The 21880-nt window shown below is 36.7% G+C and overlaps 1 protein-coding gene across 1 annotated transcript; it reads left to right on the forward strand.

Annotated features, from left to right (window-relative positions):
- Positions 1–2629: 2629 nt before the first annotated feature.
- On the forward strand, positions 2630–20781 carry acox3 (acyl-CoA oxidase 3, pristanoyl). Its single transcript, XM_017472095.3, has 18 exons — positions 2630–2753; positions 4030–4166; positions 4428–4661; positions 4842–4916; positions 6259–6348; positions 7418–7561; positions 7724–7812; positions 8040–8136; positions 8680–8862; positions 9885–10007; positions 10150–10270; positions 10710–10832; positions 11051–11164; positions 12699–12814; positions 17475–17649; positions 17723–17790; positions 18019–18105; positions 20012–20781. The coding sequence occupies exons 2-18, from the start codon at positions 4041–4043 to the stop codon at positions 20129–20131; spliced, it is 2085 nt and encodes a 694-aa protein (XP_017327584.1). The 5' UTR covers positions 2630–2753; positions 4030–4040; the 3' UTR covers positions 20132–20781.
- The last annotated feature ends 1099 nt before the right edge of the window (positions 20782–21880 follow it).

A 21880-nucleotide genomic window follows, 5' to 3' on the forward strand; every position in this document is an offset into this window, starting at 1 on the left:
CGGGTTTGCTGGCTGTCAGTATTTGATTACATCACCTCCAAAGAAATGTTTAACAAGTTCACTGAAATTCTTCCTCATTTTCAGTGTCACCAGTTACCCAGTATAGAGACAATGCAGGGATAACTGGGAGATGGCAGCAATAAAAAAAAAAAAAAAAAAAAGTTTTCTGTGTATGTGCTGTGAGATTTAGTGATGCATCCAACAAGCATACCCTGTACCCAATTAGAGGAATTAATGCATACATTATATTTTTCTATGGCCTCCTTCACTTGCATCAACACCTCTTTGGACCACAGATTGAGATTTCCCCTGAACAGCTACCAAATGCAAATTCAGTGCTTGGAATCAACTTCAAACCTTTTTGTCTCCTTAATTTGTCATGAAATAACAAGGAAACAGGCCACACCCGGCCATGAAACTGCTTGTCAATTGTCCAGTTACTTTTGAGCCTGTGAAAACGGAGGGACACCATTAATTCCTAAATGGCAAATGCAATATTTTTGTTAAACCACTTGAATTAAAGCTGAAAGTCTACACTTCAATCACATCTCGAATGCTACATTTCAAATCCATTGTGGTGGTGCAAAGAGGCAAAATTATTAGAGATGCACAGATACTAAATTTCTCAGCCAATACTGATCGCCAATTATTCAGAGTGATCTCGGCTGATACCGATAGTTTGGTGGTTCTGCCATTTTTTCATCTTCTTTTAAATTAATAATAATTAATTCCACAATTCTGAAGGAAATACAAATAAAAACTTTATTCTCTCCATTTCAACAAGTTGTTTCACAGTAAACATAAACAGAAAACACATTACTTAAATTAACATTAACACATGAACTAAATTCTGAAGATTAAAGTAAGATTTCTTAACTTGTTGAATGTTATGAATTCATATTAACATTGACTGAATTCTAAAAAACCTCCTTTTTAGTCTCACATTCACTCACCACAAACAAAATCATTTATGTCATCACTGAATATCAAACTGGTAATATATAATATAAGCTTTTTTTTATGATATTAACTCATATTAACTGGATATGAAATGTACTACTCTACAACTATATTTTTCTGTGCAATATATACCTTTTTGTCAACTCCTCTTCATTTAAATCTCTTAACGGTGTTCTGGAGCTTTAATTCAGCGCGAGCAGCGTGGCAAAAAAAAAATAATTGACTCGACGCTGAAACTCCCGCTTCACTGCTGCAGCATCCAGTGTGAAAGGACTCATTCATTAACATGCGCACCGAAAAAACATACACACTACTTCTGCTCTGCTGCAGCGTGCGGAGTAAAATTTGAGCAGTGCAGAGCTTGCTAACTGCAGTTTTGTCGTCATTGTCATCCAATTCAAAGTAATTCCACAAAAGAAACATCATCTTTACACACAGCATGAATTCCATGTGTTTTCCTGCACTCTTTTGATTGACAGGATATAATCAGCCCTGATCATTGGATGTTTCTAAACTATCTGCCGATGGCCGACAGTGTGAAAAATTATGAAAATTGTATCATTGCACAAATACTTATGAACCTGACAGTATGTCAAGGATGATACCTGGGTACAGGTCATCATCATATCTCATTATGCACCAATGTCCAAGGACATCTGGATTTCCCTATTTCTCCACTTCCATGGGTCTGATTGTCTGATGGTTGTTCTGCTGCACTTCCTTTGTGTTTCTGCTGCTGATATGGGTGGCATTTCTGACATAGGATGCCTGTCAAAGCTTAAGTGGCCACATTATATGAAATTTTTAATCGAGTTAACACGATTTCCATAGATACATATTTAGGTTACTGAAACCATGAACATTTCATATTTTTTAAATTCAAATTATTGATAAATGATGTGAATAACTCAACCCTGTCACAAGTTTACAACCCCGAAACAATAACATATGACAGGGTTGGTGTGATGGGGTTGTGTTTATTTTCTCAAAATGGCCACTGCTCCTCATGAGGTGTGGGAGAGTAGACCACATGGCAGCAATAAAATAAGTAAATTTTATATAGTTATTGATTAAAATAAAATAAAAAAAATTGAAAAGTAATCATTTTCCATCTTAATTTTATGTGATGGGGTTGAGTTGTTATGCTTGACCATACCACTTCCGGTAAATGATGTCACTTTTGGGAATGATGGACATGGCCTGTTTTTATTTATTTATTTATTAATAAAATAGCTTTATATATATATATATATATATATATATATATATATATATATATATATATATATATATATATATATATATATATATATATATATATAAAAGGAAAGGAAAGGAAAGGAACACCAATAAACACTTACATTATTGGCAAAAATGATAGAGATTGAGTACATTTTATTAATTCTTTTCTAAGTACAAATTGAGCGAAGTGCCTCAGGGACATGACCAAACGCTTGGTGTAAGCTAGAAATAAGACATTCTTTTATGATTTAAAAAATATATATTTGAATGCAATAATTATTTTCATTCATTATAAAGAACACACCAAAGGTTTTTTTTGGGGAAAAAAAGCTTTTAACATTTAATTTTCGTGAACCACCATTTTAAAAAGTCCGGGGACTGAAATATTACCGAGTCGCAGGAATGATCCATATAACACCGTGTGAGACCAGGAGTGACATTTCAGTGATTTTCCCGTGTGCTGCCAGCAGGTGGCGGTGTGAAACATTTCTGTGAAGACAACTCTTATCTCCAAAGAAGACGAAGAAACAGCTTTACAGCAAGTCTGGCAGGTAAGTGGTCTTACGAAATAATTTAAGTCGTCCAAACAAGAAGTTATTAATCTGTTAATCTAGTATTTAGAGAAGTTTAATCGCTATTCTTATTTAAAGTAGTTAAGCCTTATCTGAGCTATTAATGTTCCTGTGTGTTACAGTGTGTGTTGAGGGTAAAGGTCTGAGAATAACCTACAAGAATGGGGCAAGGGCAATTCTGTACTACAATTTAAACTTATACTGAGATATAAATAAGTGCACTGGCATTGCTGGGTGTTTCTTCAGCAGATCGTCAGTATTTTATCGTGGGTCAAACGGCTGAAATGTAGTTAGGTGACAATGTAAACATTGTGAACTTTGTGTCACTGACTCCTGCTCTGCATGGCAGTAAACTGCAGTTAGTTTTATCTTCTCGGGTTTTCAGCGTTTATAACTTCTGAACAGTCTGTCGTAACCAGTACTGGCAATGATAAACATGTGTTTTGTGTTCTCTGACATTTAACACATCTTTATATGTTAATACCGAGGGGGGAAAAAAACATAGACCGCCTTTATGATTTGAACAAAACTCATTTCTTTCAAGAGCATATGAAATTTTAACGGTTCATTTAACACCTATTTGTTTTCTGATTCTGTGGGTTAAGTCAGGGGTTCCCAAAACTTTTCCAGGGCAAGGCCCCCCAAATGGCATTAACATTTGACCGAGGCCACCCTTTTGCAAGATGACTTTAACACACATTAAAAATACAGACTTCTGAATATATCCCCCTTTTTTACGTTGATGTTTTGTCTGTTTAGCAATTAGAAAGTTAGGTATAGCAAATGTGATTTTGATAGGTATTGTTACAAATAACATGTTATAGTAATGCATATATATAACAAATGATGTATTTATTTTTCACACCAAATTGTTGAGGCCCCCCGGGCGCCCCCTGGCGGCCCCCACTTTGAAAACCACTGGGTTAAGTACATTTTTAAAAAAATGAAAAATATATATTGTGGTGTATATTGTGGTGCATCTTATTACTCTTTTTAAAAAGTATTTTTAAAATAATGCATTTGCAGCAAGATTTATATGGAAAGTTGCCAGTGAACCTATAAGTTGTATGTATAAACATCGGATTAATTGTTATTTATTTTGAGTTGCAGTATATAATATTAATAATCTGTATAGAGCTAGAAAGGGGTTTTTTTTTGTTAGTTTTTTTTGTAAAGCTTAGTGCTAATGATTCTCAGAAGTTAGTCAGAGTGTGAAGAATATCTCATCGGTATAATTCTTCAATTTATCCCTAAGGGCCCAAGAAAATGGGTTTGTCTGAAGAATTCCCAGAGCTTCCCAGTGGTCCTTTAGATGTATACAGAAAAAGGGCATCATTCAACTGGAAGGAAATGCTGAGGTTCATTGAGGGTGAGGAAATCATTGCTTTCAAGGTAACAGGATAGATTTATTTATTTTTAATTGAATGTAATGTTTTTAGTTGTGTGGCTGTGTGTGGCTGTGTGTGGCTGTGTGTGGCTGTGTGTGGCTGTGTGTGGGTTCGCAATAGCATGTTGGAATAAAAGTGTAATAATGTTTCACTTCCTGAACACATATATCACCTGTAATTTGTCTAATGTAGTATTGTGATTCTTCCTGTGTTTTGTTAAACCTCCCACACCGTTATCTCCTCATGTCTCCAATTGCCTGAGCAGCAGCACATTTTCCACACCATAGAGAATGACCCGCTCTTTGCCAGGCAGCTTGGTGAGGATGTCTCATTGGAACGGAGGAGAGAGCTCACTTTTCGCCGCTGCAAACAGCTGTTTAAGTACAACTTCCTGACCCAGGATGAGATGATGCAGAATCCATGGAAGCTGACGGTCCTCAATGACTGCCTGGGCATGTACGACTGGTCATTAGGGGCCAAGCTCTTCCTCAACAAAGGGGTGAGCTATTTAAAAAAACAACAAAAAAAAACAACTCACATTTCTGCTGATACATTATTACCACTCAGAGGTTTAACAGAGCCATTCTTTTACGCCACCTAAAACTGTATTCAGTCTGATTTGATGATCCTACCTGTTTGTTTGCACCTATATTGATGTTCAGGAATGTTTTTTCTTCAGATGTTTGCACATACTGTGGCTAACTCTGGATCTGAGAGGCACGTCAAATTTGTGCAGGATACTGAAGATATGACGGTAAAACTTCTTTTTTCTCACTTGCTGTTCGCCGCTGTGGTTAAACCTGCAGTAGTTCAGTGTTTGGGTTTAAAGTTCAGAGTGCAGAGTGTATGTGCTGCCATAAATATAGTCACTTGCACATAATGACTCAAATATCCTCCATAAAAGCTGTTTCTGTCTCTTACTGGGCCATGTAGACTAATTTTGTCTCAAAATTATTCTGAGCATTTCTGTGTATTCAGGTTTTCTAAAGTGTATTAGTAAGGTGATTAGTGATTCTAGTATGGTTCTACCAGTAGTTCCTCAGTTGGTGTTTTGATGATGGCGGTGAAGAGCTCTGTACAAATACAGTTTGCAATTGCTTTTGAGTATTGTCCGCAATAAAACTTCCATAGTCCTGTGCATTGGGGTGGGGTCATCTTGGAGGAGACCACTCCTATCAGAATAGAAATGTTTCTTCGTAGGATAAAGGTAATCAGTAAGAACAACTTTAATGATTTGCAGTGATTCTTCACTTTAAGTGCTAGTAAATTCCCTCCTGCAAGGCCACCAATTTTTCATTTAATTTATCACTTTTATATGGTAAATTAAATGAAATTATATTAGTGACTTCTTGTATTTAGAAAGAATTGAGGGATAGTACATGCACATCACATTTTCCCTTGGAATCTTATTTAAATAAAGCTATGATGCAAACATTAAATTTGCTTTGCAGATTAAAAATAGGCGTATATTTTAACTAATCATTAACTACAACAGCCAGTTCTACATATTTCTTTCCGCAGGACATCATTAGCTACTCAAAAGTGCTATGTTTTGCTATTTAAATTCTAACCGGTTTTTGACATTTATTAACGAAAACACTTTATTTATTTTGAAATAAGCAGAATTTTAAACGTTTATCAAAAAGTTGGTTGAGGCTAAATCCCATATTGCTCCCTATTTAACACTGAACTACATTGGGGTTATTGTATACTATATTTCTGACTGAGTAGGTTGCCTTTTTGGGGATTTTGCCAAACGTGGAAGTAAAGCTTATATTCTTTCAGTGGCAAAGTCGTTTATTTTTCTCTGAGATTGACATATAGCGTCAAGTGTAAGGAGTAAATTTTGAAGATGGCGCTAAACATTGGGACTAATCCTAACATTGAGACAATGCTAAACACGCCAAACTAGATTTCTCATTAATGTCGCTGTAATGACTTGAAGGGATGAATAATTAGTGGCAATAATTAGGATTTTTCTTCTGAGCAACAAACAGTTCCTGAGTTATGAGAACATGGTGGAATACAAAGGATTTTTGGAAATGGTGTGCATTTGTGTTCACAATTCCTGCTGCATTTTGTTATTGTGTGTTTAGATATACGGATGTTTTGCGCTGACAGAACTGAGCCACGGCAGCAACACGAGGCTTATGAGAACAACAGCTACATATGACACCAGCAGCCAGGTACAGTTTCACAGTACCATGCAGTGACAAAAATTTATAGATTCTGCTGTGCGCAAATATATACATACTAAAGAAATCCAAGAGCAGTAAATTTGGGGTTGAACTCATACTCCTGTGTAGAGTTATGTCTGAATTGTCTTCATCACTTTAATCTTGTGTGTTAACCCCTCAGCTTGTATCACGGATTAACACCTTTTTTGTTTTTTTGTTTTATAAATACACATTTTTGCCCATAAATAGCATGAAGTGAAACTACGTATTGAAGACGAAGCTATAAATAATTATATATAAATATATATAATTTAAATCATTAGACCATATGAACATTCTAGATCAGTGGTGCTGTCTCAGTGGGAGCCACAGATTTTCTGTCCTCTCTACATTTGAGCCCAATGTGTATTAAATTGTTATTGTAGATATTTTAAATATTGTGTATGCATCATTATGGTTAGATTACATATTTAACGTGTTAAACTTGTAGACTGTCCATAGCTTCACTCATAATGAAAGAAGAATGAAATATTTTGGGAAACAGGAGAAGACAGACATTGCTAGCCCTTCGGTTTTCTTGTGCTTTCTCCATGGTTCTTGGTGAAAAGTGTTGAAGTTCAAAGCCGTATGACGTTTTGAATCATTTTTAAATGTTTCATAAAGTTGTATTTAAGGTCTATTAGTTTAAAAGAAAAAAAGAGACAATATTGAAATGCAGTGTTGCTCATTGTACTGTACTTCAGTATGTAGCGTGCTACCTATTTGTAAAAATGTTACATGTTTAATGACATTATTTCTATGTTTTATCTGATGTTAGATTTCAGTGGCATAGAACAAACATTTTCATTTAGTACAGTCAGTCCCGACAGTGTTGATGTCATTCTGGTGCTTGTGGCCTAGACTGTTTATGTAACTGCAAAAGAAATGGTGGTACAGTCCTTATGACTGCATTACTGCAACTCTGTCTAACATGGGTAATTAGAATGACTACCAGCTTTTACTGCAGTTATGAATGAATGATTTATAATCCCCCCTTTTTTTTCTTTCTCTCTCACTTTGTCTGCATTTGCTCAATTAGGAGTTTGTAATAAACTCCCCAGACATCGAGGCAGCAAAATTCTGGGTTGGAAACCTAGGGAAAACTGCCACCCATGCCATTGTGTTTGCCCAGCTTTACACGTCTGATGGAGTCTGTCACGGCCTGCACTCTTTTGTGGTTCAGGTACTTCCTTTTTCTGACCCGAAATAATTTGGTCTGCATTACCTAATCCATTTATTTACTGGAATTAATAAGTGAATGTTTTCAGCAGTGTGTGACTAAATTTTGGGCTGGTCATTTTAATGTTGTGATGTGCAGTCATGTCTTGTGGTATTACTATTGCAGGTTAGAGATCCCAAAACATTGCTGGCAATGCCAGGAGTAATGGTTGGAGACATAGGAAAGAAACTGGGCCAAAACGGACTAGACAACGGGTGAGTTTTTTGCTCCATGCGAGTGTCCACACAACGTTTACGTTTTCTTTTAAGCCCAGGTTAAGGGACTTGTTCAATTAAGCTACCACTAGATGGCAGTGTGAATAAGGTCAAAAGCTCTCACATACTGTTCACTGTTGAATGTTTGTACTCGCTTACGTTTTCAAGAAAGATCAGCGTGTCTGTGTTTGTGTCTGCATAATGTTTTGATGGTTTGTGCATTACAGTTTTGCAGTTTTCCACAACGTGAGGATCCCTCGGGAAAATCTGCTCAACAGTACTGGAGATGTGACGCCTGACGGACAATATGTAACCCCTTTCAAGGTCAACAAAATACCGGGTTCTATAAAAGCTACCAGTACCAGAGCACCTGTTCAAACAAGACCACAATCAGAACAATATGAAAGGATTCTAAGCCAGCTTTTTTTTTTTTTTTTTTGCACAAAGTTATACTGTATATTAAATATACTTAGCATTTGTTCTGGTTGAACTTTCTAACAGAACAGATCACTTACTAACATGATGGTTTTATATGGAGTGTGTAACTTTCACACAGTATTGTGCCAGCAGTGGTGAGAGCTGTTGGGAAGAATCTGTATGAGCCGTACAGTCTGTGTTTCTAGTTGCCATGCTAGATGTGCATGAACGAATCCCCATGTTTTCATTTGTAATGAACAGTGCTGGTGCTGCAAAGTTATCATCCTTTTAGAATGATGAAAACATGTGAGGAGGATTTTAGGAAAACAAGCAGAATGTTTTAGCCCAGATCCTGTAATAGCAGTGCTGTATGACTAATCTTTCAGTGCTTTGATGGTTGGAAGTGTCACGCAAGTCTCAAAGAACTCCTTCCTTCCTTTTCCCACTCAGGACCCTAATAAACGCTTTGGGGCCTCACTTGGTGCCTTGTCTGGAGGAAGAGTGTCCATAACGAGAATGGCAGTGGTCAATCTGAAGTTGGCTTTGACGATCGCCGTGCGTTTCTCAGCTACACGACGCCAGTTTGGGCCTAAAGATGATGAAGAGATACCAGTACTGGAGTACCAGCTACAGGTGCATTTCGTAAAGCTGTACATCTCACTGTTCTAACTTTTACAAAATGCAAGACCAGTCGTGAAGATTGCCAGCACTGACAATGGTACCTCCAGCACTACCAGTGTTCAGTCCTTACACTATTAGGAGGTTTGCTTATTCTTTACCATGGCATTATACTGTTGAAAAATTATTTTGGAAATAAATACATAATGATGTAATTTAAGCATAATTTCAGTTAACAAATAAAATCTAACCAAGAAATTAAAATTCTTACTGCAAAAAAAACCAGTATGTTCATGAATAGAATATAATGCAGAACAGGTTATAATTTAAAAAAAAAACAACAACATTTAATAACTAAGAATTTTTGCTTTTACTAGGAAGCAATGATTATCTTCCGTGTTTATTTATTCTTAGATTAGAGTCTTACATACAGTCCTAAAATGCTTAGATAGGCTCGAGATTATCACAAAATTCCAAGGACTGCTTTCAAGAATTTCAGTGACCAAAAAAAGTACTTCATCTGACCTCAGAATTATATTTATGTATTAATTCATCGGTCAACAAATCAACCCTGTTTCCTCCTAATTTAATATTGTTCTGTAGCATGATGGCTACAAATCAGAGATGAGGGACAAACATGTGAAGCCACCATACCTTTTCGAACTGCACTAAAAGTGTTTGGAGGAGAACTGCCCTAGTCCGTATACATGAGCTCAGACTAGTTCTGCTCTGATTGCTAGCGGACAGAGTAATGTCATTCCTTCCATCCAGAGAGCAGAGCCAAATATACTTTCTCAGACTCCCAGCCAAGTATGGCAGTGGCATTGCAAATTCATGATAACCCCTTCAGTGGTTTGAATTCTTCACTGTCGGGCATCTTGAGACCTAATCCTTTTTTTTTTTCTTTTTTTTTTTTATACACCATGGACTTCCTTTATATTTTTTGTAGGTGAATGTTATTCATTATAAGACAGGAGTATATGAATGTCTATTGAGGATATCGTTTTTGGTTATGTGTTTTTGGTCATCTGTTGCAGCAATGGCGACTTATACCATATGTGGCAGCGGTCTATGCGCTGGACCTGTTCTCCAAATCCTTTTACATGAACTTTGTGGAGTTTCAAATTGGTCTCTTGATGAAGGACAGCAGTGACAGACAGGTACACAAGTGCACTTCAAGGTGTAATCCATTTGGTGTAATATTTTCCTAAGCAGTCAAGTACAAATACTTGGGATCTTTTATTTTATTTCCTCTCACAGATTTAGTTATGTAGTGTGTGTATGTGTATTGTGCTCTGTAAGGCTGAGCTGGGTAGAGAGATTCATGCCATGTCATGCGCCAGTAAGCCTCTGGGTGCGTGGACGGCTCAGAGGGGCATTCAGGAATGCCGTGAAGCCTGTGGAGGGCATGGATACCTGGCCAGTGAGTTTTACCCATGCCACCCTTACACAAGAAACTAAATCCACATTCACATTAAGAGGTCCCTTTCAACCAGAGTTGGTCTGTGCATGTATCACTGTTCAATATTCAACTGCAATATACAAACTGCTGCTTTTCACTGTTCTGTTAGGACATAGTGGTACCCAGAAAGTTACTGTAGAATTCCATATCACGTTGCTATCTATCTATCTATCTATCTATGTATGTGTGTGTGTGTGTGTGTGTGTATATATGTATATATATATATATATATATATATATGTATATATGTATATATATATATATTAGTGTACTTGTGTATAAGTAGATGCTTACTATTTAAGCATGAGCATGCAAACAAGTTCATAGATCTAAAGTTGTAAGAAAAGGGGATGTTTTGAGTTAGTAAAAGCGCAAATTCTCCTTTGTGTTCATTCCCTAGTGAACCGCCTCGGAGACATCCGTGATGACAATGACCCGAACTGCACATACGAGGGGGACAATAATGTCCTTCTGCAACAGACTAGCAGTTACCTGCTTAGCCTGCTCCAGCACCAGCAGCAAGGTCTTTCCCTCAGTGTATATAACTTTTTAATGGGCAGTTTAAAGTCTGCATGCTAACTTGCTGGTAAAAAAAAAAAAAAAGTTTGTGTGGAATATTTTGGTGCATTGTGGATAACCTGCCCTATCTGTTCTCTCTCTCTCTCTCTCTCTCTCTCTCTCTCTCTCTCTCTCTCTCTCTCTCTCTCTCTCTGTGTTTCTCTTTGTCTAATTCAACTCTAGGTAAAGGAAGGATTGAGTCTCCTCTGGAGACAGTGTACTTCCTGGACAACTGGAAAACAATTCTGGAAAGCAGGTTCACAGCTGCCTCAGTAGAGGAGTGCATGGACTCAGCAGGTAGAGTGTGTAATAATGACACTGTAGCATTGTTTTCCTGAATAACTTGCTATGGAATGTTTGAACTCTATCCTTCGGGTTGACATTTTTGTTCAGGGAGGACCACAGAAAGCTAATCTACTTATTTACCCAAAAGAAAATAATTATTTTTCCATGCATATTGAACTCCTTTCTCATAACAAAGTGGTTGAGGTGACCAACCTACTTGCCACCTAAAAATCTGAGAGAAAGAGAACTCTTTTAAAAACACACCCGGTGTCATGTTGCATACATTTTATTGTAATAAGACTGCTTTTTTGGAACTTCTCTGGAAGTTCTCATGCTGCACACAGGCCTCTGTTGCACATCTGCCACACATCTGCACTCTTTTACTGACTTCATTCCTCTGCTCATGACTTGACTGTCTGTTACCTGGCAACTGGGGTCAGAAGAATAGGTTTTTGATTGGTCGGTTGGAATACTTACTGTGCAAAACACTCAGCATGTCACGTGAACAGTGTCAAGGGGACGTTTTAAACTCGATGAACGATTTAACAATGCTACAACTTACTGCATGGTACCAGTATTTTTATTTTTTCAAATATTTTTACTATGACCTGTTACCCTGCTGGAAACTTGGTGCCAGCAACACAATAGTATAGTTTATTGTCTATCCAAAGCCTGGTTATTTGTCCATATTCCACACATCTGTTTATCTGTTTGTTTTAGATTTCAAACTTAGTCGAGCTGTCAGCTGACAAACTTTTGCACTGGGAAACTGCAACAAATACACAAATAGTGTGCTTACAGAAAATAGGCAATCAGAATGTCCAACCTGGAGGTCTCATTATCTTCCAAATGTCAAAACCAAACATGCCCATTTCCTTCCTAAGGCTTTTGTAGTATCTCCATATGGTTATCTCTTTCAAACCACTTATACTGTAGCCTGATATTCAGTATGTGAAACGTTTTTGGCCGTTCAGAATGCAAATTTGCAGTGGTTTCCAAAAGTGGTTTATTATGTGGCGTTTATTATATCAGTCAAGGGAGAACACTAGGGGGAAACAGATGAATATATGGCAGGCTAGTTTAATCCTTAGCTTTCCTCTAGGGCTTTTTTGTTATCTCTGTTCATCAGCGTTCACGCCTTCACTCTGCTGATAAGATGTAAGCTTATAATACTGTCATGGTTCCAAATCCCTAATGGGCGTATGTGAGTTTGTGCATGTAGGGAATTATATGCCAAATACCTGATCAAATCCAGAGCAGCTGTACAATCACCACCCGTTTCAAACATTATAATTATCGCCTTCTTCAAGTCACAACGCATTTGGTTTTCCTCATTGCTTCTTTACCCTATTATTAACATTATAAAATTATACTGTAATATCTGGCTGTATAAGATACATTCATAACACATAGACTTTTATTATAGAAGCCAGACCACATCAAATCATTCCCCAAAATGTACAATAAATTTTAAGCAATAATTTATATTTCAAATCAATCACATTTTATGTGCATTTATTTTTTATATTTTATTCACATGGTCCAGTGCCTCTGGCAGCGTATAAGTGGCTGGTATGTTTCTTGCTGGGAGAGAGTCAGAGGAAGCTGAGCGAGCAGAGAGCTCTGGGGATGGGAGAGTTTGAGGCACGCAACAACAGCCAGGTATGCTTTTAATCTGTCCCACATACACCCCAGAGACACATGTGTATCAGTGTATTCATATTGCTTACATAGGTGCAGAAAATCCAACAGCAGGTTATCACTGGGAAAGTAAAACATGCAAAATAACGCTGTAATCTGGCATAATAAGCCACATTAAACAGCAGTCAGTAGCAAAATATTTAGCTTTTGAATGTGTGAAAGATAGTAAAAGAGATTAAAAGTCAGTTTGAATGTAAATGATTAGGGGTGGACTAATCAATAGCGTTGGAAGTTGTTATTTGTAGTTGAGTGTCAGACAAAAGTAGAGATGCAGTCAGTGAAAGAAAATAAACCGTATTTCCTATTGACTGTTTCAGAAGAAAATTGTTTATTTGGTATGTATGTTTGTCAATGCTGTTACTATAGCGCAAACATCCAAATTACACCACCTGCTGCACTACACACATCGGCTTAGATAATTAAAACAGCACCTAGGTAAGTTCGTAGCAAAGAAAGGTGGAAATATCACTTTAAACATACAGGTTTGAAAAGTCATATAAACAAGTTTATGTAAAATATAATGCCTCATTTGACTTGCCTCCTAAGTGGTAATGGCCGGTCGGAAATACGTCGTTTTTCGACCTAGGTTCACTGACGAATTGGAAAAGTGGATACCCTATGTTCATTTTTTTTTTTTTTTGTTAGAAACAAGTTAATCAGCTATTTGTGCTGTATATTTTCCTACTGAAACAGCAAACTGTGTAGTCAACATTTTAGATTTAACAAGCCAATATATCTGTATGTTGATTATTAAATGCTTTAATATACCATATAACTCATTTAAAGGTAAGAAATTCTGCTTTGTTTTATTTTTTGCTTTGTTTTTATTTCTCATGCTGTGTGCACCCATGTTGATTTGACGTCACTCCATAAACTGGGAGGAAACTCAACTTAGAGACGAACATCCTAAGTTGACTTTTCAGTTGCAGTGGAATTTCCTGATGTGAAAGACATTGTCCCCATTTAGTCTGTCGATAAAGAACGGTTCAGTAAGTTGTGCAAAAATAGTAACAGTGCCAACTATTGCAAATAGTGCAAACAATAAATATCTTTTATTTAAAAGAACCATCATTTGCACCATTTGTTATAGATGGTGCTGGTACTATTTTTGTCCATTCTGAGAAAGTTAAAAAAAAAAAACTTTCTTTTTTAAAAAAAAAAACTTTAGCATTTTCAGTTACATTATGTAAGAGAAAAAAGAAATTATAATAGAGAATTGTTCATAAATTTGATTTTTTTATTATTTTTATTTATTTATTTATTTGGTCAATATCACCAAGGCCCTAGGACAGAGCACCACATCTCATAGCCAAATATTTACCAATAATTAGTGTCTAGTTCATTAGGTTTCCAGACAACCATGGGACTGGACAAGTTTACTGGAGCTCCTAACAACCCAGTTGTTAGTTGCCAGTTCTAAAACCTCTCACTAGGGTATTTTTACACTATTCGTAAACCCTGGAGGCCTTAACCACGATTTTGATTCTGGGCTTGTCACTGCAGGTTTGGTGTACATATTCCTTTCTTATTTATTTAGTATTTCTTCATTTTTATTTATGTAGTCATTCCTTACTTTTGCTCAGCACTGTTCAACAGTTTGGGTGAAGCCTTTTAGTAGAAGCTATTCACCTGTATACAAAAAAGTCTGACTTAATTTTCAGTAAGGTCCAGTCCATCATATTTCAAAAGGACCAGAGGTTGGATTGCACATGGGACTGTAAACAGCTTCCACACTCAGCCAAGTGAACCTAACTATCGGGTCCTGTATGTAAGTGTGAAAAGATCTGTCAGAGCATTATACTTAAACATCTAACAGAGTGTTCACTGTTCGACAGAGTTGTTGAAAAGAAGTAGTTTCATGTAGGCTTTGAAACTACAAATGTGTACATCCTCAGAAGAAGTTCTGCAGGTCTTTTGAAATGTTTTTTTTTTCCCCTTCTAGTATTCTTTGTCACAGAACATTGCCACAAACACCCATGAATATAACAGAGGAACATTCCAGTAATTCTCAATGGGTTATGTAATGTGTTTTGCACATTTCTAAAGATAAAGCGGTGCATATCTGCCTCAGTCACATTTGGGGTGAATTAAAGTCACATTTAGATTTAGGGTGTGCCCTGGGCCTGGGTTTTAGAGGTCTGGTTGTGCAGTCATGCAAGGGGCTGCATGAACGTACAGTGTTGTGAAAAAGTATGAGTTTGTCTGTTTTTGTGTATATCTCATACTAAATTGTTTGAGAAATTAAAACAAAATCTAAGATAAAACAAAAGCAACCTGAGTAAACACAAAATACAGTTGTTATTTATCGAACATGATGTTATTTATTGAAGCAAAAAAGTTATCCAATACGAGCTGGGCCTGTGTGAAAATGTATTTGCCCCCATAGTTACCAATTCCCCAAATCTATGAAACTGCATTCATAATGTGGTTCAGCTGGATTAGACACAACCAGGTCTGATTACTGCAAACCCTGTTCAATCAAATCAACACTTAAATAAAAACTTTTTCAACAGCATGAAGTTGGTTAAAAGGTCTTACACAGTAACACATTATGCCAAAATATTAAGAAATTCCAGAAATGATGAGGAAGAAGGTGATTGAAATACATCAGTCTGGGAAGGGTTACAAAGCAATTTCAAGGGCTCTGGGACTCCAAAGAACCACAGCGAGATCCATTATCTCCTAATGTAAAAACTTGGCACACTAATGAACCTTCCCAGAAATGGCTGACCTTCTAAAATAACTAACTTAACTAACACCTAAAATGCCAAGCCCACATTATTTAAAAAATAAATAAATAAATTACTATGCCTCTTACACCTCTACTCTGCGCACTTTGCTTCTCTAGAACGCAATTATACATCTCGCAGGGTAGCACTACTTGTATTGTTCTCCACTTGATATATCGCTTGGCTTGTATTTCCTCCTGTAAGTCGCTTTGGATAAAAGCATCTGTTAAATGACTAAATGTAATGTAAAATTCCTCCAGGAGTACAACAACTACTCATCCAGCAAGTCCCAAAAGAGCCAAGCACAACATCAAAGGAACTACAGGCCTCTCTTGCATCATAACTCCACTATCAGAAAGACACTGGGCAAAAATGGCATCCATGGAAGACTGGCAAGAAACCACTAAAACCAGTGAAAACCACTGCTAACCCAGAAGAACACTAAGGCTCGTCTGAATTTTGCCAAAACACACCTTGATGATCCTCAGACCCGTGGGGAAAATGTTCTGTGATTGATGAGTTGAAATTGGAACTGCTTGTAAGACCGGTGTCCCGTTACATCTGGTGTAAACTAAACACAGAATTCCACAAAAAGAACATCAAACCTATGGTCAAGCATGGTGGTGGAAGTGTGATGGTGTGGGGATGCTTTGCTGCTTCAGGGCCTGGGCAACTTGCAATAAATGAGGGAAACATGAATTCTACTCTCTACCAAAAAATCCTAAAGGAGAATGTCCGGTAGTCAGTCCATAAGTTGAAACTCAAGCACAACTGGATTATGCAGCAAGACAATGATCCAAAGAATAGGAGTAAATCCTAGTTCTAGAAGTACGTGAAAGGCTGATCTCCAGTTAATCAGATGTATTTGGTTGCAGTTATTGCTGCTAAATGTGGCACAACCAGATTTAAAGTTTAAGGGGGCAATTAATTTTTCACATGGGTCATTAGTGTTGGATAACTATTTAGTATGAGATGTACACAAAAACAGAAGAAAACAGGCAAGTACTTTTTCACAGCACTGGATGACTAATAGCAAGAGTTTTAAATATCTGGCAGCTGTCCAGCTCCACCCAATGTGTGCCTAGTTCCACATGTTACCCCACACCCACCTCCTCATCCTCCTCCTTTTTTCTACTTGACTTCAGTTAGTCTTCATGTGTCAGACGCCCGGTCTACAAAACAAAACGTTTCCTGCCAAATGACCTCAAATTGTGTTGTTTTAAAATCTCTCACAATGTACACTAATAAAATTAAAAAATGACTGTACTCCACCCAGACCCAGTGACATTAGCAGCTGAACTTTCAGCCTGACAATGACTCAGTGCTCTTTTCTCTGGTGTGTTAGAGGGCTGACTCTCATTGCAGCATGTTATACTTGGATTCTGTTCCTCTCCACTCTTCCTCCAGCCTCTGGGACCTTGATTTCCAAATGAACTGCAACATTTACTCCCATCTTCCCCCATGATTGTGGTTGTGTACTGAAGCCAGACTGAGAGATTAAAGACTCAGGAAACCATTGCAGGTGTTTTGATTTAATTCGCTGATTAGAACTCTTCTCAGGTCGACATTTCTGCATTATAAATTCTTTATTCTAATATTTCGAGATACTGGATTTTTGATTTCCATGAGCTGTAAGCCGTAATCATCAAGATTACAACAAAAAAAGGCTTGAAACATTTCACTTTATGTGTAATGAATCTAGAAAATATGAAAGTTCCACTTTTTGAATTAAATTACAGAAAAAAATTAACTTTTCCACGATATCTTAATGTTTTGAGATGCACCTGTACATGTGTCTACAGATGGATCTGTAAATGTATACCTAAAGCCATGGTTTAAGGACTAGCAAAAGTTTATATTGTCTATCTCTCATTATTTCTGCTTGTATATAGGTGTATTACTGTCGCTCGTTGGCGATAGCCTACATTGAACACACAGTTCTGCAGCGCTTCCATGATGTGACTAGTGATGCCCAAACTCCACCAGGTGTCAGATCAGTTTTGAGGAGGCTGTGTGCTCTGTATGGCCTCTGGACCCTCACCAACCATATGGGCATCCTCTACCAAGGTACGCCTTTTTATACCTTCTTAATCATGAATCAAGTGGAAATCATGCAGAATAATTTTACTGTTTTGTCCAGGAGGCTATTTGTCTGGAAAAGATCCAGCTGACTTCATGCAGAATGCTATCCTCAGTCTCTGTAGACAGGTCAGCCTAAAAACACACACACACACACACACATATATATATATATATATATATATATATATATATATATATATATATATATATTATATATATATATATATATATATATATATATATATATATATATATATATATATATATATATATATATATATACACATATGTGTAAATAACAGGTGCGTAATAGCGGTCATATTATAAAGGGATTGTGATCTTTATTCCTACCAGCTCAAAGATGATGCTGTGGCTTTGGTTGACGTAATCGCTCCTCCTGACTTTATTCTGAACTCGCCCATTGGCAACGCTGATGGTGAGGTAAGCGACCTGGTATTGCTCAACACTCAGCTGGGAAAACATACACACACTTACTTCTCCTGCCTTACTGTGATTGGGGTTTTGGAAAAACGTATGCAGCAGAGAAATTTGTAAAACCTTTAAGAATGGAGGTTTTAATTTTTGTCTTATACAGTCTGTTTTCCAGGGTGCCCCTATGCTGTTTTAAAGACTTTTTTCTTTACCAAAGGCTGTATGCTCTTTAGTTTTTATGGCCCATTCATTTTCTTCAGACCTCTTTTTTTGTACTCTGCTCTTTTTGTGTAATTTGGTTTCAAATGACAAAAAAAGGAGAGAACAGAAATCTCTCATTTAAGAGAGAGTGGCCGTAATCATGTATAAGATTTTATGAAAATCTTCTCATAACACAATATTTGATTTTCTTTAATAGTCAGATGTTGGGTGTTCAACTAGCAGGTTTACAGGGAAAGAAAACCAGCTACTCTTTTATTAAAAGTCTGAAGAGAGAGACCCAGACGTTTAACAAACAGTGAAACACGCACAACACCAGCCCTATTCGGTAATTCCATTGGCCGGTCTCACATGCTTTAGCCTCGTTTATAGCCAAGTTGGTATTTACAGGAAAATCACTCTTCATTCTGGCATCGGGCCAATTCTCTGTCTTGTCTCCACAAGTTCCTGTAAAAGGGATTTATAAAAAATATATATATATATAAATAACAGACAGCATTGTTTAATTTAAGTCTGCCTGAAACAGTGCTTCTGTAAACTTTCTTGGGATAGACCTTAACAGATGTTTCATTAAACATACAGGGGATATAAAAAGTCAACTGTTAAAATTGCAGGTTTTTGTGATGTAAAAAAATGAAACCAAGATAAATTATGTCAGATCTGTTTCCTAATTAATGTGATATAGTGTAGCAACCAGCAAAATATTTTTAATAAGTGACATACCAGATTGCACAAGAGTGCACACCCGTTTACTATTGGTCGTGTGACTGTACTCAGAATTTACCACTTAATCACTTTCAAACTCATGTTCAAAAATATTTTTTTCATACACCTGTCATGAATTAAGTGATTCTGATTAACCCCAAATAAAGTTAAGCTGTTTTTGTAGGTATTTCCTGACATTGCCTTGGTTTCAAAGAGCTTACAAAGCATGTACAGGATCTCATTTTCATTAGGTACTGACCAGGAGAGGGGTACAAAAGAAAACATTTCCAAAACATTAGATGTACACTGTGAAGGCCATCATCACATACCTCCAAAATTGAGGAAAGGACAAATGCTGGCCACCCTGCATGTGACATCAATCGCTCATATTCTTTATGTGTGTGGAATATGGGGTAGGGTCACTGGACAGAAGCACTTCCCCTAACCACAGAAAAAAAAAATCTTCTGTTGGTGCCAGCATAAGACAGCTCATCAGCCAAAGAACACAATACCCGCAGTGAAGCATGGTTGTGGCAGCATTATGTTATAGAGCTGTTACTCTTCAGCTGAGACTGAGGCTCTAGTCAGGATAGAGTGAAGCATGGATAGTTCCAAACCCCAGTCTATTTTGGCATAAAACCTGCAGACCTCTGTTAGACAGCTGAAGATGAAGAAAAAATTCATTTTCCAGCCATGACCCAAATTTTCAGAGCCCAGATCTAAATCCTATCAAATACACATGGAATGACTAACAAAGTATTAGTTATTAGTTAAAGGATGTGCACCACCATCAAAGATTTCACTTGATTTTTCTTTTTCATGTTTTCTTTACTTCACAAAAACCTGCGGTTTTAACAGGGGTGTGTAGACTAGGCATTGTTTCATTCACTTTCCAGTAGATGTTTTAAATATGTTGAGCTAAATCTGGCAAGATGCTGTACAGTTTGTAAAGTGTATTATCCTTATCAAGCTTTTGTATTTTGTACTTCAGCTCTATAAGAACTTGTGGGCCGCTGTCATTCAGGGAAAGAACGCTCTGGAACGTCCATCTTGGTGGGCGGAGTTCTGCGCCGACAAGCCGGTAGTGGGATCCCTCCGAGCCAAGCTCTAATGTCCAGAGCAGGTCTGATGGGTCCTCCTAGAAGTTCTACCTTGGCATAATGTCCAAACACCGGAACTAAATGTTAAGAGGGGAAAAACCTTTCATCACACCTCTTGTTTGTTATGATTAGGGAGAAGATTGTAGGATTATACATTTTACAGACCACCAAAAAGCAATGGCATTAGATCTGGTTAAAAAAAAAAAAATGAGAATGCAGATGATAATAATAATGATAATAATAATAATAATAATAATAATAATAATAATAATAATAATGCATTGTTGTTTTGTGCCTTAAAACTAATCCTATAGTGAGTTTTATGTGTTTTAGTTTATCATGTTGATAATTATATTAAATTGATGTATATTTAAGTAAATTTAAGATCTACTATGATCATCTGTGATATTTGTGCAATAGTGTTAGCTGTATAAGAGACACATTTTTTATAACATACCTGCTCTTATCCGAATGTTACAGCAGTAAATTATGCTAACACTTGTAAAAAAAAAAAAAAAAAAAACAAACAAACAAAAAAACAGAAATGTTAAATCATAAAAACAATCACAAAAGCTTTTCATATTCTATCATTTGCATGGTTTCTGTAATTTACTGTACTACAATGGCATTTATATATAAACAAAAATTGTTTGAAAAAGCAGTTTGATGTTGTACAGTTTTGACTTTCTTGACATTATTAGCTAAATATTATAAACCATCTGTACAATTCCCAAGGAATGATGTCATATATTCTGAATATTGTTACAAATTAACCTATAAAATGAACTTCATGGCTTGAACAGGTGAAACTCAAACTCATAACAATACTTAACTGGTCTAAGTCACATCTGTGTTTCCCTTCTGTGTCAAACTCAGCTCATGGAAGGCTGCAGCTCCACAGAGATTTATAAAGATTTATGTTCTTCCTGCTTCAATTTCATGGAGTTGTTGAGCTGTGGACCTGCATCAGGTGTGTTAAATGAGGTAGAATACTCAAATCTGAGTTGAGCTGCAGTGCTCAATCATTCCCACATTCACATCCACACCCTGGATGAGACTTTTTTAGCATGAGTCCAACTGACTCAACAACAGTTTTCCTTTTCCATAGTCTATGTCTTCTTTTAACACAGGTGCTGCAATCCTGAGACAGCACCTGGCCTTCAGGCTGCTCCAGAATTATTTTCACTCTTGGTAATGATGAGTTTAAAAAAAAGAAGTTGTTCAAAAAATTCTTTAAATGTCTTTATTGTTAATCAGCTTAATCTCACACTAGATATATGAGCCATATCTAACAGTTAATTGACATTCATTTTTAGAAATTGACAGACATTCTTAGAAAATAAAAACCCCTACCAAAATAAATAATTTCTTTACCAAATCCAGATGTGTCATTATTATTAGCACCTACAGTACAGAAATTATTAAGCTCAAAATGTAAGTGAAACAAGTTCCCAATTATGATTAACATTTGTTCACATTACTTCATTACTGAGGTATTAAAATTAGGTGACAAAGATGACAAATTCCCTCAGACATTCATCAATATCTGGAAGGTTAGAGAATACACAAATGATAGGAGACAAAAGTGTGTTGACAAATCAGACAATGGTTATAAATGCCTGAAAATGTCCACTCAGGGCTATAATTAAGTTTGAAATAACTGTAGCTGTAATTAACCTGACTGGAAGAGGATGTCAGCGTATTTTTAGAGTGTATGATTAGAGATGCAAAGTCTCACAAAGTCTCCAAATCTATTATTA

This window comes from Ictalurus punctatus, chromosome 7 (assembly GCF_001660625.3).
Source record: "Ictalurus punctatus breed USDA103 chromosome 7, Coco_2.0, whole genome shotgun sequence".
In the NCBI taxonomy this organism is placed as follows: Eukaryota; Metazoa; Chordata; class Actinopteri; order Siluriformes; family Ictaluridae; genus Ictalurus; species Ictalurus punctatus.

Coding starts and splice junctions, on each gene's coding strand:
- acox3 (XM_017472095.3), top strand. CDS start 4,041: ATGGGTTTGTCTGAAGAATTCCCAGAGCTTCCCAGTGGTCCTTTAGAT. Junction 10,833..11,050: donor GCTCCAGCACCAGCAGCAAG/GTCTTTCCCTCA, acceptor ATTCAACTCTAG/GTAAAGGAAGGATTGAGTCT. Junction 17,791..18,018: donor TCCTCAGTCTCTGTAGACAG/GTCAGCCTAAAA, acceptor TATTCCTACCAG/CTCAAAGATGATGCTGTGGC.